Source organism: Ixodes scapularis, unplaced genomic scaffold (assembly GCF_016920785.2).
Source record: "Ixodes scapularis isolate PalLabHiFi unplaced genomic scaffold, ASM1692078v2 PGA_scaffold4__175_contigs__length_147842914, whole genome shotgun sequence".
Taxonomy (NCBI): Eukaryota; Metazoa; Arthropoda; class Arachnida; order Ixodida; family Ixodidae; genus Ixodes; species Ixodes scapularis.
The window spans coordinates 132,961,701-132,975,788 of record NW_024609879.1 but is presented as its reverse complement, the minus strand read 5'-3'; the positions used below and the strand labels follow the sequence as shown (position 1 = coordinate 132,975,788).

At 45.1% G+C, this 14,088-nt stretch overlaps 1 protein-coding gene across 1 annotated transcript in view; it reads right to left on the bottom strand.

Moving 5' to 3' along the window:
• Positions 1 to 3,046: 3,046 nt before the first annotated feature.
• LOC8027205 (ras-related and estrogen-regulated growth inhibitor) overlaps positions 3,047 to 14,088 on the bottom strand; it is a 54,396-nt gene continuing 43,354 nt past the window's right edge. Inside the window, exons 2-4 of the mRNA XM_002407476.5 lie at positions 8,367 to 8,423; positions 6,171 to 6,247; positions 3,047 to 5,275 (exon numbers count right to left, since the gene is read on the bottom strand). Of these exons, the coding sequence (XP_002407520.4) occupies positions 4,808 to 5,275; positions 6,171 to 6,247; positions 8,367 to 8,423 (602 nt within the window). The 3' untranslated portion in view covers positions 3,047 to 4,807. The remainder of the gene's footprint in view (positions 5,276 to 6,170; positions 6,248 to 8,366; positions 8,424 to 14,088) is intronic.

Below are 14,088 nucleotides of genomic sequence, written 5' to 3'. Positions count from 1 at the left end.
ATATTGCTCTGAACAACTTTCGGTTGACTCTGGCGTTCCCCAGGGCTCTGTGCTCGGACCTCTCCTTTTCTTGTTGTTTATTAATGATATAGTAGAAGATGTTCCGGTAAAAATCAGGTTATACGCTGATGATTGTATAATTTACTCAAAAATAGCTAGTACTTCCGATCAGCTTTTGTTAAATAGGGCTTTTCAAAAATCACGGAATGGTGTACGAAGTGGCAAATGACTATTAACTTTGAAAAACGGTTTTTATGAGAATTACTCACAAAAGAAATCCTTTGGAATTTGTTTACAATACTAATAATATTCTTCTGTCAGAAGTAACACAATATAAATACCTTGGACTATGGATCACTCATAATCTTACTTGGACAAAATGGATTGATTGCGTAACATCAAATGCTCTTCAAAAGTTATTATTTCTTAGAAGGACGCTAAGACTTTCTACCCCTTCTTTGCGTCTTCTAACATATAAAGCCATAGTCTTGCCAACATTAGATTACGCGTCTATCATTTGGGATCCCTTCACCAAAGTAAACATTGACAAGCTGGATCGTGTGCAGAAAAAGGCAGCTCGCTACATTTACAAAGCTTTGGACGTACCTCTATAACCGAACTTTTAACCAGAGCTAACTTAAAAGTCATTATCTCTCAAAAATCAGCATTCTCGACAAAAATGTTTGTATCAATTAATAAATGGACATTGTAGGATAGATCTGTCTCACTTAATAAACTTCTCATCAGGCTACGCTACTCGACAGAGGCATACGCTAACAATAACTTTTTTTCGATCGCATAATAATTGCTTCGAGTACTCTTTTTTTCCCGCGAACGGTGATTGATTGGAATAGCCTTTCTGAAAGTGTTTTTATGCAGCCATCGTTGTCTTTATTTGAATTCATTCTAAATTACTTTTGTCCCTCTGAAAAATATTTGTTCTTTTGTTTCTGCCACTTGTTTGCTATTTTGTATGCCTGCATGTCTTGTGAATCAAGTGTATACCCACCTCCTAAAATCCCTTTCAGAGATTCCAGTATCAATAAATAAATAAGAGTATACCACCGCGTGTAGTTTCCTTTTCTTTTTTTCTTTTGGGGGGGGGGGGGGGGAGGGGGAGTTGTCGTCGTACAGACAAAAAAAAAAGGGGGGGGGGGAGAAGTTGTTCTTGCTGGGATGCAGAACTGTCTCTCACCAAAAAATTAAAGGGAGCGAGGGGAAAGGGAGTAAGAGTGACTATGAATGATGTTGTGAATCACTGGCACGCGCTCACTTGTACACACACATATGTACACACGCACACACATACACACACATAGATGGGCACGTCTTGCTCCAACAAAGACAAAACTTGTCTTTTTTTGCTTGGTGTCCACTGTCACAGCCTCCCTTCCTTTTTCTTTTTTACTTCTATGTGTATCATAGCAAAAAAAGGATGATGGAAATGAAGTGTAATACACCACAAAGATCAGAGTCAGCGCATTGTGAGTGTTTGAAAATTCTTTTTGTGTGCGCCTGTTTCCTTGCGCTGTGAAGTGTTAGCATGAATCACCAACTCGCCAAAGCTCAAGTATTGCTATTCAAACTTGGTGGGCTAGACAATCCGGAAGTAAGACTCGACTGCAGCGCTGCTAGTTCTCGCGACCGCCACTGAGCCCACGTCGCAGGCGGAGCTGTGAAACTGAGCTTGCTTCAGTAACGTTAAAGGGAACGACGACGATGCCAATACTATCTCTATTTTACCATCTTGTAAAGTCTAGATATTTTTTTTTTATTTTATCATTTTTTTTTGAGCTTTTTCTAGATTCGTAGATTGAATGAAATTCAAGTTTTCCTTGCTGGAAACGAGGCGAAATTGAGTGTTATTTAGAAACTGCTTTGCAAATAATCAGCCGCTTAGGTAACAAACTCAAATCAATAAAATATCGGGGAAAATATTTAGATGCTTCATTCATATCCAGCGGCTTTCAAAAAAAAAAAAAAAAACAACTAGAGAGCTTTTTTTTCACGAATGATTGGAAGTTTCTTAACTGCCCCTTTATATAAATAATTACAGACGCGAACAATAAAGGGAGAAACACAGGCAAGGAAGAAATTTCGGTGGTTGCGTAAGTATGCCACTTTGTCCACGCCCTGCAGAGGCAAACACGGCATTCTACACCTAAACAATAAGAGGTATTGGGCGCGATTCTAATACATTGACCACTGTCGATCAAGCTCATTTCCACGAAAAGAAAAAATCGCATGACAATTGAATTTCTCTCTCTCTCTCTCTATATATATATATATATATATATATTTTTTTTTTTTTTTAAAGTTTAATGCTGTTTATTTCAAGGGGGAAATATTTCGAGTAGTTTCAGTAGTAATCTTGTTTCTTCTAAATGCAGTAATTTAAATCTTAGCGGCCATTTGGAAGTATGACAGAAAGTCGAATAATAAGAGGTCATACCTCGGAGGTTTATGAAGCCATTGCAGTACTCATATTAGTCGGAGGGAGCAAGAGCGTTCGCCTGCACTTGCACTGGCCGACCCGACATCGACTCCACAGCAGTTCCTTGCATTTATTAGAGATAATATAGTGAGGGTGCCGCCGAGCTGGTAAATGTTAACCTTGTTGAATAAACCTGAGACTGGGGCAGAAATGAACGCATAAGTTGAAGGAACAGAAAAGGACAGGACGACGTCTCAGACTCAGCTACCAGGTTTATTTAGTCCGCCTCCTTATGTAGCCCACAGCCAGTCGCCACCAACACAAAGGGGCATCCTCTGAACAGTCAAAACGCCAAACCCTCCAATACACAAAGTAGTACTATGGATGGCCTTCAGTCCGACTCACAAAAATCTCCCCCAAATATTAAAAAAAAAAAAAAAAAATTAAAAGAAATCAGTATTTATTTTATTCTAACCTGGGTTCAGAAGAAAAACCAAGCCTTTCGATAAATGGTTTGCATTTATCGAAAACTGTTTTGGAGAGTCTGAAGGGCCAGATCATTTAGACACCTGTGGGTGGTTATGGATTCGGGATCCGTAACGTCTGGCAGCATTTTTTTTTTTCTTTTGCTTGTTTTAAACGTGTTGTTTTGGAGTAAACTTCCCATGAATCTTCGCTAATTAAGAGACTTATACAAAAGTTATAAATGATTTTTTCGGAAATTTCCGACGGGGAAACGGCGGCCAAACAGCGCTCCCGAGTACATGGAGCTGAATGGCAGCAGTGACCGAAAACGGGAAAAAACGGACCCCATTTTCCCATTAAAATTTGCGAAAAAATCGTTTAAAAAAACTTTTGAATAAGAATGGTTAGTTCTTAAACTTTGGCATTTTGTTCGGACCGCTATCGCTACATTTGGGTGGAAAATGAGCGATTAAGGATGCATAAATAATTCCTAAAGTAAAAAAAAAAAAAAGGGGGGGGGGGTTGTTGTAGACGGGGGCCTTACTGCAAGGACAATCCTTTTCTATGTAGTTGCAATTTGATATTACACTTCCTTTTGCCTATTTAATGGAGAATTATCATTACTTAAGGACTATCTAAATTCTTTGTCTTTTTTTTCTCTCTCTCTGTAAATGAAACTCGAGCAAGACAGTCTTCAGGTCAACACTTTTATTGTTGTGCAGCACTGGTGCAACTTTGCAGAAAAGTACAGTACCGTTCACAATTATTGTGAACCATGTTGCCTTAGTTCATGGCGCGTGCCAAAAATAGTCTACGGCCGGGCTTGATCCTAGTGTGGACATTTGTACCAAGGTTTTTAGTATGACTAGTTGTTATCCATGTTTGCCAGTGCCTATCAAAGACTAGTTTATAGGTGTCTCGAGATTCACTTAAGGTTTGTTGATGGGCGCAGGCAAAAAAATAGTTGACTTCATTTGTTCCTGGTACGAACCAAACAGTGATGACTTCTATGCTGACCAACAGAACTAACCGAGAGTACTACACCTCTCTATGCACATGATGTGTGATGACATGAAAAAATGTGAAACATAGCATCTCCACTCTAACAATCACTTGCACTCTCACTGTAGAGTCACATACATCTATGATAACAATGTCGTGCTGGTTATTTACATACATATATTTCCTTCTTGGCGGCTCATGATGCTGGCTGGAACTCTTGTTCATGACATATCACAGTCTGTTGCAGTGCTGACACATAGGGTTGCCTAGGGCCGAGTCACTTCGCCGTATGTTAACTGTATGTCAACGAGGCAATGTATGTGCTACAGCATGCTGTCATACCCTAAATAAAATTTCCCTCAGAGAGCAACACTACAGCCATCTTGGTGCCTAAAATCATTGTTGTCGGTTGCCTGAAGCTATACCTGAAATTGCAGGAAGCGCTTTATCATCCTCCAAAAATGCTAAAACTGTCCGCTGAGCTTTCCGACGATGTATCTAAAGGTCAGGAAGTTACACTTTTGAATCATAACGGTCACCAATCGCGTCGGCTCTGCACTAAGGACTAAAATGGTTGCGCCCACAGGACAGTTGGGGAATGAAGTGGTCACTACTCTAACTGTAACGTATTTAGTGGCTCTAGTCGTCCCTTGAATCTCGCCTCTCGCCCATGTCTTCTTGTTCCCTAACCGAAAGGGCAGAGTGGCACAAATGTACTGAGGAGCCCATGTTTACGTGCATGCAATGGAAGGAATACATGTTCGGGAGAAACACGACGTTGCACCGTACAGCGACAGTATGTGGGAGTCCCGACCACTTTCCCGCGGATCCCTTTCCCCGTCAGTCCGGTGCGACCGCATTGCAGTCGTTGAGTCCCGTAGTTTACGGCGGTCTCGACGTACACGTTCACAGCGAGAGCGACGGTCGCTTCTTCTTCTGTTGGTCCTGAGGTGGCGGGGAGGCCATCTTGCCCCTACCGCCGAACATGGCACCGAACACCTTGGACACCGCGACGATGCTCAACTTGCGCGTCCGTGGCAGGCTCCTGTGGAAGTAGAGTGTCCGTGCCTCCCGCAGGAAGTTGTGGAAGGCCTGTTCGACTCCGGCGCAGCCGTCGGCGGCGGAGACCTCGTAGAACTGGCAACCATAGCGCGCGCACAGGTCTTGGGCGTCGTCCACCGACACCTGACGGCAGTGTTCGAGGTCCAGCTTGTTTCCGAGAAGGAGGACCGGCACGTAGGACGGGGTGTGTAAGCGACGGACGGCCTCGATGTAGTCGACGGCTTGCTGGAAGCTGGTGCGGTTGCAGATGCTGTAGATGACCACGAATGCCTCGGCCCACCGCATCTGGTCCGTCGGAGGCAGCACATCGTCCTGGAAGAAGTGTAGAAGAATCTAGTTGGCACTCCTGTGAGATAACACTTTATTCTTGAATACAAAAAGCTCGAAATGACGAAATACATGTAAGCCTTATGTGTGGTGCATCCCAAGTACCAGGATTAGAGTAAAACCGCTCTGTTGAAAAGTCAGTTTTTTTTTCGTTTTTTTTTTCAGCTTGATAATGTGGGCAAAGCTACAAAAATACGAATGGCAAGCGTAAAATATGTAAAATGTTTCCATTTTTGTTTTTTGGCTTTATGACCGATTTTTTTTTTTTAATAAGCACCTCCCACAAAACTTCCTGCCAACCATGATTGGTGGTTTGCTCCTCCCCAATGTCGAGCGTTACCTGCCGACAAGCATTTCTTTTGTTCTACCTATACCTGTTACAGGAACTTTGGCAAGGGGGGGGGGGGGGGGGGGGGTTGATTACATGGGGTTTAATTTATCATATTTAAATATTTCGTTGATTGAATTTTACGTAATATGAAAATACTAATGTGTGCATGTTTGTACAGCCGAAAGTTTGTTAGCCTCAAAGGGCGTCTGGTGTCTCGGTTGTAGATGAGAAATTCAGCCCAGTACGACCGCTAGCCTGGGGTCTTTCACGTGCCCCATGCAGTAGCAGTGGCGTTGCCAGGGGGGGGGGGGGAGAAGGGGGCGTTGAGAATAGAGGAAAGGGTAGGGGGTGTACACCCCTCATAGAGGGTGGTTATAAGGAAATCACTGTACGTCTCCACTCTTGCGCACCAATAGCTTGTGGGCGCCGCCATTTTGTGGCCTAGCGAATGCGACGTTACACCATGAAGCGGCATACTTTGTGCTCGATGCAGAGATCTTGCGAAAATTTATAAAATGCAAAAGAAAAAAATAAATGCATTTGACTTACGGCCCATCTTGAGATGTCCAGAATCTCGATGTTGGTCTTGACGTCATCGCAGGCAACCGATTGCTTGTACAGCCAGTCTGTTCAAAGAAAGCGAGGGATAAGAGTGTTGTTAACGATTTAATGGGAAGGTTTGTTTCGACGTTCGAATCCGAACACGTGACCTCAACTTTAGTACCCCCATGAACAATCAAACTGCCCCCAAAGTGGCCCCAAACACAAGAAAAGGCATGACAAGAAAACTGTGTACTCTTGACATTTCTCCTTGCCGTGACCATTGGAATAAAAACTCTGCTCTAGACACAGTAACTTTGGAGCTAGGAGACAAAAAGGGACGCAGGGTGTCTAGCTTTAACCAGCTCGCCTGCCTACTGGCTTTAACTCTGCTCTAGAACGTTTTTGTCGCGGCTAGCGCCATTTTGAATACTGTAGCGCAATCTAGCGAGCGTCAGGTTCCGCATCCATGCTGAGTGGTTGGAAAGAAACGTTGGCGAAAGTGCTCATGAGGGTGCCATCAGCGCCGCTTCCGCGTTGGGTACCCTGGCTGGGTGCTCCAAGGTGCTGGGTATCCGACTTAGGGCGCGTCTTGTGTCCTTGTTTGCAGCGGATGGCGTTTTTCAACTAATTTGGAACGTTTCTTGCCCCGTATTATGACATCTGCCAGTGCGGCGGTGCTGAGAAGAGCGGCACTGAGGGCTCCACGGATAGAAATCGGAAATGAGTACTCAAAATATTTTATCAGTTTACGGCGATTGCATTTTTTCGTCGCTTCCCTCCCCCCTCCTTTTGGCTACGTCCACTACATCCCTGCAGGCGTCCGACGTAGATGACTCAAGAGGACTCGGTGTAGCTTTATGAAACATTTATTAATTCGTACGTCCCTTTTTTCTCCGTAACAGCTGCACGCATAATCTTACGGAAGTCACCACAACAACAAACAATACGAGCACTTAGAGTTGCCGAGATGAAAGGGTGGGGCCCTCGAACGGGGTCGGAGCCGTCGTATCTTTGTCAGCGCTGGAAGCGGCTTCTTCACTGGGTTACGCAAACAAACCTCTCCTCCCCGCCTCGACCAAAAATATATATATTTTTTTTTTGTTTCGTTTTCGACTAACATCTTACGGCTGTCTTGACTTGGCTCGTGTCAGCTACTGATGTGCCGAAGAGAAGATTGACAATCCTCTTAGTTGCCATTTTAATGTTTTTTGTTTGTTTCTTCGCGTCTGTCTGTCGTTACTGCGGCACGTACACGCGACATGCTTATTGTGTCAGGGTCGATAGGCTTCTTAAGGACACTGGAGCTTGAGTGGTGCGCGCTGTTTCATTTTTGGCGGCGGGAGCGCGTGGCGCTGTCGCGATTTTGGCGACGGGCCGTGCTCTGAAGGCCGCGTTGCGTATACATGAGCGTCATGTCGTTGTCTCATAAGTGTCACTCGTGCGTGGTAGGCGCCAATTGTCTACCAACTGCCGTGGCGAATGACCCCAGTTCGAGCGTTGAACGAGAGTGCCTTATACTTGTATTTGCAAGGAGGCCGAACAATTGATCCTGTTTACGGATAAATCCGTGTTCAGGTGTGGGCATTCCGCGTGCGCAGAAACCAGATTCGCGCGAAGTGGAGTGCATGCGCATGCGCCGTGGCGACGCCAGCGCCACCACAGCTGCGTTACGCCAGAGCCCATTCTACTAAAGTTAGAGGATAGAGGGAAATGAGCGCCTCCATGTTTGCCTGGTTTTCGAGTGGTTCCTGCGGTACAACAGCCCAAGGGAGCCGCCAAATCGATGAGCATGGTGCTTCTACCCTGCCGAATCGGTTGAAACCTTTGTGGTGGACGACCGGTTTGTCGTCTGCTATCAGGATCGGGCACGTGCCCTTTCATCCCGACGATTCCGTTGAAGTGGTCGGATGTATGTAGATGGCGCTGCAGTAAAACAAAATGGCGCCGCCCAGACAGCCCTTGTTCAGCTTGTTTTCCGCAGAGTTCAGTGTTTACCCAACGCAAGGACCACAAACTGGAATTTTTACGTCTCCACATTCGGCCAAGGGCTGCGCGAGAAATACAGAAAAGTAAATCACGTAGCTGTTCAAATGGATTCGGTTCTCAGCTTAGGTAGCATTGCGCCAACATGAATGCGAGGGAAAGAGACTCGCGAGCTTTGGTTTTTGTTTAGCACGGACGCATTAGGTTTGTGGAACTTACCAGAGTTAGACCGGTATTCTCCGATGAATCTTTTTGTCAGGAACCTTACGATGACAGCTGGAAATAAAAATCAAAGCAGTTAGCAATTGCTATCTAACGTCGCTATTAACAATCAGAGGAATCAAACAATCGTGTGCATTAAAAGAGTTCAACTAAAGCTTTCTTTGAAGAAATATACATTGTCGTTTTCATTTCAAGACTGCACCGATTATACAAAATAGTTATATTTCGAGTACTTTATGTGGATCTTGCGTAGTTTTAGATATTCGTTCGCATATGAAGTGAAACAAACTATAATGCCACAACGAGCCACGTCTCCAAGCAGCATGGTTGATGAACTGACTCGTCCCAAGCTTTCCCGTCCCATGGTCGGCCTTGTTTTGTTTCGGCGGGTTGTGGCAGCCATGACCCGACTCGTTCGAGTAACGAGCCGTTCCCCCGCACAAACGCAACGCTGACGTGGGGCGCCGTCTGAGTTTATTTGGGGACGAGTAGTCGATTAAGAGCAAGCCCGACGTAGCCCGGCCACCGTTTCCGTGACGGATGACGGGATCGGGCCAAGGTCCGAGACCGATTGAAGACTCGACGCTCAGACCAGGGCGCGCGAAACTGACGCACAAATTTCGCGGTCTGATTAATGTATCAGCAGAAAGAAAATCACTTTTGAAAACTTGCTTTTCAAACTTTACAAAAGTTGTTTCGAAGTTACAAAAAAACAAACAAAAAACAACAACGTTGTTGTTGTTTTGCAGATTGAAAAATAGAAAATGTCAGGATCTGCTGAACGCCGCAGCGTGCAAACGTTTGATTATTTTTACTGTGAGTTTAGTTTTAACGTATATTTGTATACGCTTCAATCTAACCTCACAATTCCACGCGTACTTTTTTTTTAAAGCTTTATGCGCCGTTTCTGATAGAAAAGAAAAAAATTCTGTGCTTATTTTAGCAACGTATATTTCAGGTCGATCGATCAACTCTTGGCTGTTTACGGGAGTGTGCTTACAAGAAGACGGTCTATTTGTAGTGAAACCTACCTAAAAGTATCCGTTTCTTCTTTAAACCAAAGTTATCAAAACTTACGTGCATTAAAATTACATTGAAGATATTCGCACCTTCTATCTCGCGCATTTTTATCCCCGTTTTACTCATTCAAACCTTGTCCGCCAGGCCGCGCCCGTGTTCGCTGCATCGCCCCCCAGTTCGAAGGGTTTTGTCGAAACATCTATTCATTTTGACAGACGCAAGCCTGTACTACTTGTGCAGCCTTTTGCACGTTACCGTTTCTCTCGTTCATATTTTCCTTTTCCCGCTGCGTGGCGTCACTGCAGTCCCTTCCCAGTCCTGCTCGTGCACTTTGAAAGTCTCTTAGTCGGAGTTGTTCCTCTTTTAAATAAAGGTAACTCTTGACATCTTATCTTTTTCTGCTTCGAACAAACATTCCCGCGGAATTTAGTCCACGCTTTATTTTATTGCGTGCAATTGCGCATATACTCGCGTAGCCCCCTTCCAAGAGGCACCGTCTAAAGAATGATGAATAACGCAGGCAAAGCTTTCACGCGCCGTCGACCGCTGCTGCCGAGGCTATAGCACCACAACACGTCGAAACCTATGTATACATAACTCGGACCGACCCACAAGACCACAACCAGAGGCGCCAAACCTCACGCGTCCGTAGGTATACAGACGCCGGGCAGGGCAGCCTTCTAAAAATTCTTGGCAGACCCCGAACCTTGAGGCTGACAAATTCGCCGTTTAACCCAGCTGCTCCCCGGTCCTAACCTCCCGCCAACCGACGTCGCCCCACGGGATGCATCAGTCACGGAAGGCGTTAGTGGGTTACCATCACGCCGCAATGCGTCTCGGCAAGGCGGGAAGCATCTGGCGCACGCTCGCGGTTTGGGTTGGACGGCATCACTTCATCAGGGGACATGTTGCAGCTCATGCCTGCTACTTGGAAGTAAGCAAAAGCGACGCAACGAGTAAGTTCTCAGACGAAGACACAAAAAAAAAAAAAAAAAAAAAAAAAGAATTTGAACTAAATACGTTTATGAGCGTGCCCGTTTTTTTTTTTTTTTTCGTTTGTTCGCTATGCTTTGTTAACTTCCAGCGACCCTTACCTTTATAAAGTCCTACAATGCGTGGAATGCAGTATTAGAGTAACGATAGTTTACATTTCTTTAGAAGATGTTATATTCAGCTGTTTAAGGCAGTGAAAAACGTATTGTTTCTTCAGTTCGCCGCTACATTTAGCGGCGAAATCGACATTATGATCAAGTACCGTCACATCGTGTCACGTGACGCCAATTTTCCGCTAAGTCTAGCGAAGAAATTGACGTCACGTGATCTGACGTCACGCGATGTGGTCACGTGACGTGACGTCGCTGTGTCATGTCGTGGTGTCACGTACGCTGACGTGACGTGACGTGAGGTCCATTACCTCTCTATTATAGATTGAGCGAGTAAATCCACGGACAGACGGACCAACACATTTCTGAGATTAAAGGACCCTTAAAAGAAAAAAAAAAGTTTTTTGAGCAATACTGACGGCGCGAGACGCGATTTAGTCGGCAGTCACCTCCTTTCCACTTGTTTTCTCTCTCGGCATTTCGGGCGCGTGGAGGTGAGGTGGATCGGCCTCGCCTTCACGACCGAGATGGTCATTCCGGAATGACCAGTGACGTCGTGGACTTCGCGCGCTGAATTTCAAATAAATCTCTCGCCGTCACTATTGCTCTAAAATTTTTTTCGCGTAATTTTTTTTGTTGTAAAAAGCATGTCTTAGTTTAATTTAAAAAAATCAACAACAACTTTTTTTTTGGGGGGGTTTTTATCAGGAGTTCCGTTAAAACCATTCCGTGATCTAAAAATAATCTCGCGTTGAATTCGTTAACGCACCACGGACTATTTGAGATCCGTGTAAGAGGAGACCCTAAAGTTAGGTAATGTAAAGAAAAGAAGGTTTCTTTTGGAAGGCACCACTCGAACGCCCTAAATAATGATATGCAGTAGCTAAAAAAAAAAAAACCTATGGTCAGTTTTTTTTTACATTGCTTGCAATGCTGATTTGCTGACATCAGTACGAGGGCTTTAGTGTGCTGAAACATTGCACTCTCCCAAGAAGGATTGTCTTTGAGATCTTTTTTTCGGAAAAGCTCAAAAGGCGAAATATTTTTTTTTTTTTTTCAGAAGCAGTTTTGGACAAAGAACAACCCGAACCGTACCTTCCCATTTGTAAACCGAAGAAACGCATCGAAGTACAGGCACTCGTAGGCTGCTAAAAGCAAGTTTTTCTTCGAATGCAGACATCCAAAAAGCTTACTAAAAGCCCACGAGATAGAATTTTGTCAAACTTAGGGATCACACACTCTATAACCGTCTCACTTTCATACTCCCTAAAGCTTAGCTCATACTGCTTATATGAATTATACAAAAAGACAGTCTGGACACAGATTCGAACGCGACTCAACGCGAGATCCGCGTGCTTTGAATGCTGCATGGCAATGGTGCCCAATCTTAATTATAGTATTATACTCACACGTAAACACTGAAATGTGTTTTTCTTGCACACGACTGTATCTGTGTGACCGAAGTGTCTTGCTGAACTATACGATGTCCCGTGTGTGCCGATGGGAGCGCGTCGCACGAAACTTGTTAGAGAAGAGTGCACGTTTCGTGCAAACCTTCAGTTCGGTCACAGCGTTTCGATTCACTTGATCAAGGTGCGTATGTTGATCATGCTCTTGGGATTTGTGCGTAAGGTATAGGGAGTATTCACTGGCGGCCATAGCTCTGTGCGCGACTGCTGAGCGCGTGCTGATGGCGAGCTTCCACAGTTCTTTTGTAACGTGCATTCCGCACCATCAAGAGTGTCGGTCTTAGCAGCCTATTAATGAGGGCTTGTTCTGAGCATGCGCTCTAGACAGCACCCACAAATATGGCGCCCAGTGAATACTCCTTTGACTTCGCCTCTGATGGCATTAATGCTCGAAGGCGAGAATTTTTTTTTTTTTTTTATGCGTTGAGTACCTGGCATGGCCGGAACCATCGTGACGGCAGAAACCAAACAACCGCTTGAGAAATAATAAAAAAAAAAAAAAAAAAAAAAAAAAAAAGACGAAAAGAACTGGAAGGTGAAATTAGCCGAGTGAATGCCGGAATAAAGACGGGGTCACACCCTCGGGTTTGACTGTCACCGCGAGTGTGTTGTGCTTCCATGCGACCGCTTACGATGAGATAACACACTGCTACCATCTGTCGGGTAACCCCGGACCACTTTCATTTTGAGACTGTATCTTATCCTAGTTTGTTCTGCGCACCTTTCATCGTGAATTTGAAAAGCTTTTTGACGAACTTATACGCGACCGGCCTTCCCAGAGATAGTGCGTATATTTCATCTCGCAAACGCCACAAAAACCTCCAGATAGTTATGCGCAGTTGCAGGGCGACATAATATGGCCAGCGTGGCACCAGTGTGTTCTTTGTATTCTTAACGTAAATTCTCTCGTTGTAATTTATCGCGAGGGAGCACACTCAGGCGCAAGTTTAAGAAGCCTTCAAACACGTAACTTCAAAGACGTTGATTCAGCACACTCAAGATGAGAAGGAGAGGAGAGTCATGAATTCCCTTCATCATGTGCACCAGGCGGACAGGTCCGGCGTGCGCTAGGAGAATACAAACGTGCACCGCTTCATCACTAGGTGACGCTTTCGGGACAACAGCTTTGTGCTTACAGAACGGGCTTCGCTACATACTCGCCCCAATTCGACGCGGGGTTCTTGTTGGGTGTAAACACTTCAAAGTACACTTCCATTTTTTTTTTCGGAAGCTATAGCCCTAAAGGGGTATTCACACGAGGGAGAAATCCCGGGGATTTCTCCCCGGCACGCGCGCATCACGAGATGAAAACGCGAGGCTTTTGCACATCGCAAAGCCTGTCGTTTTCGTCGTGGGATGCGCGTGCCGGGGAGAAATCCCCGGGATTTCTCCCTCGTGTGAATACCCCTTAAGGGACGCTCTCTTTGTTCAGGGACAAGGAGGAGCGGCTCTTCCTTTTCGCCGACAATAAGGTGCCTGTTCTACCCCGCGTGTGCGTGGTCTCACCATCCACGAGAGGACTGCGACCTCGTGTCGAGTTTGGGCGAAAAGCCAGCTTAATGGAGCCTAGCACTGTTTCCCTGTATCGTCTGCGTATTTTTGCTTTCTTTTATTTGCCTTCATGGTCGTTTTCGGAACTGGTGCCACCCGAACGTTGACATCGGAATCCGGCCCCCGCGAAGACAATAGAAGAGAGTACAACTATTGTTTCACGGTTGCTTGTGTGCGCCTTGTAGTTGAGGTGGGACGATCGCCCTGCCCATATGGTGCGACTTTTGGGCCTTTAGGAGATGGCAGATATCGTGTTTTCCGGTTAAATACTGTCATGGTCTACGGTGGACAAAAGAGCGGGACGGGTTCCACAATATATCTTTTTTTTGTACGTTTCGGTTTGATACTTATATGCTGCCTCGTTCGATTGTGTTAACTCTGAATTACATTTTGTATAATGCAAAAACATGTTATCGAGATGTTCCTTGTGTCGCGGATCGATGTAATTTGTATAGCATTAGAGTTTCAAGACCGACAAATACAGAATTATTTCCGACTTGGCTGAAAATCGCGTATGGTTTCCTTTGCCGGCCCAGCTCTCTTCTTTACCCGGAAATGCACAGGTCCCGCTGATCC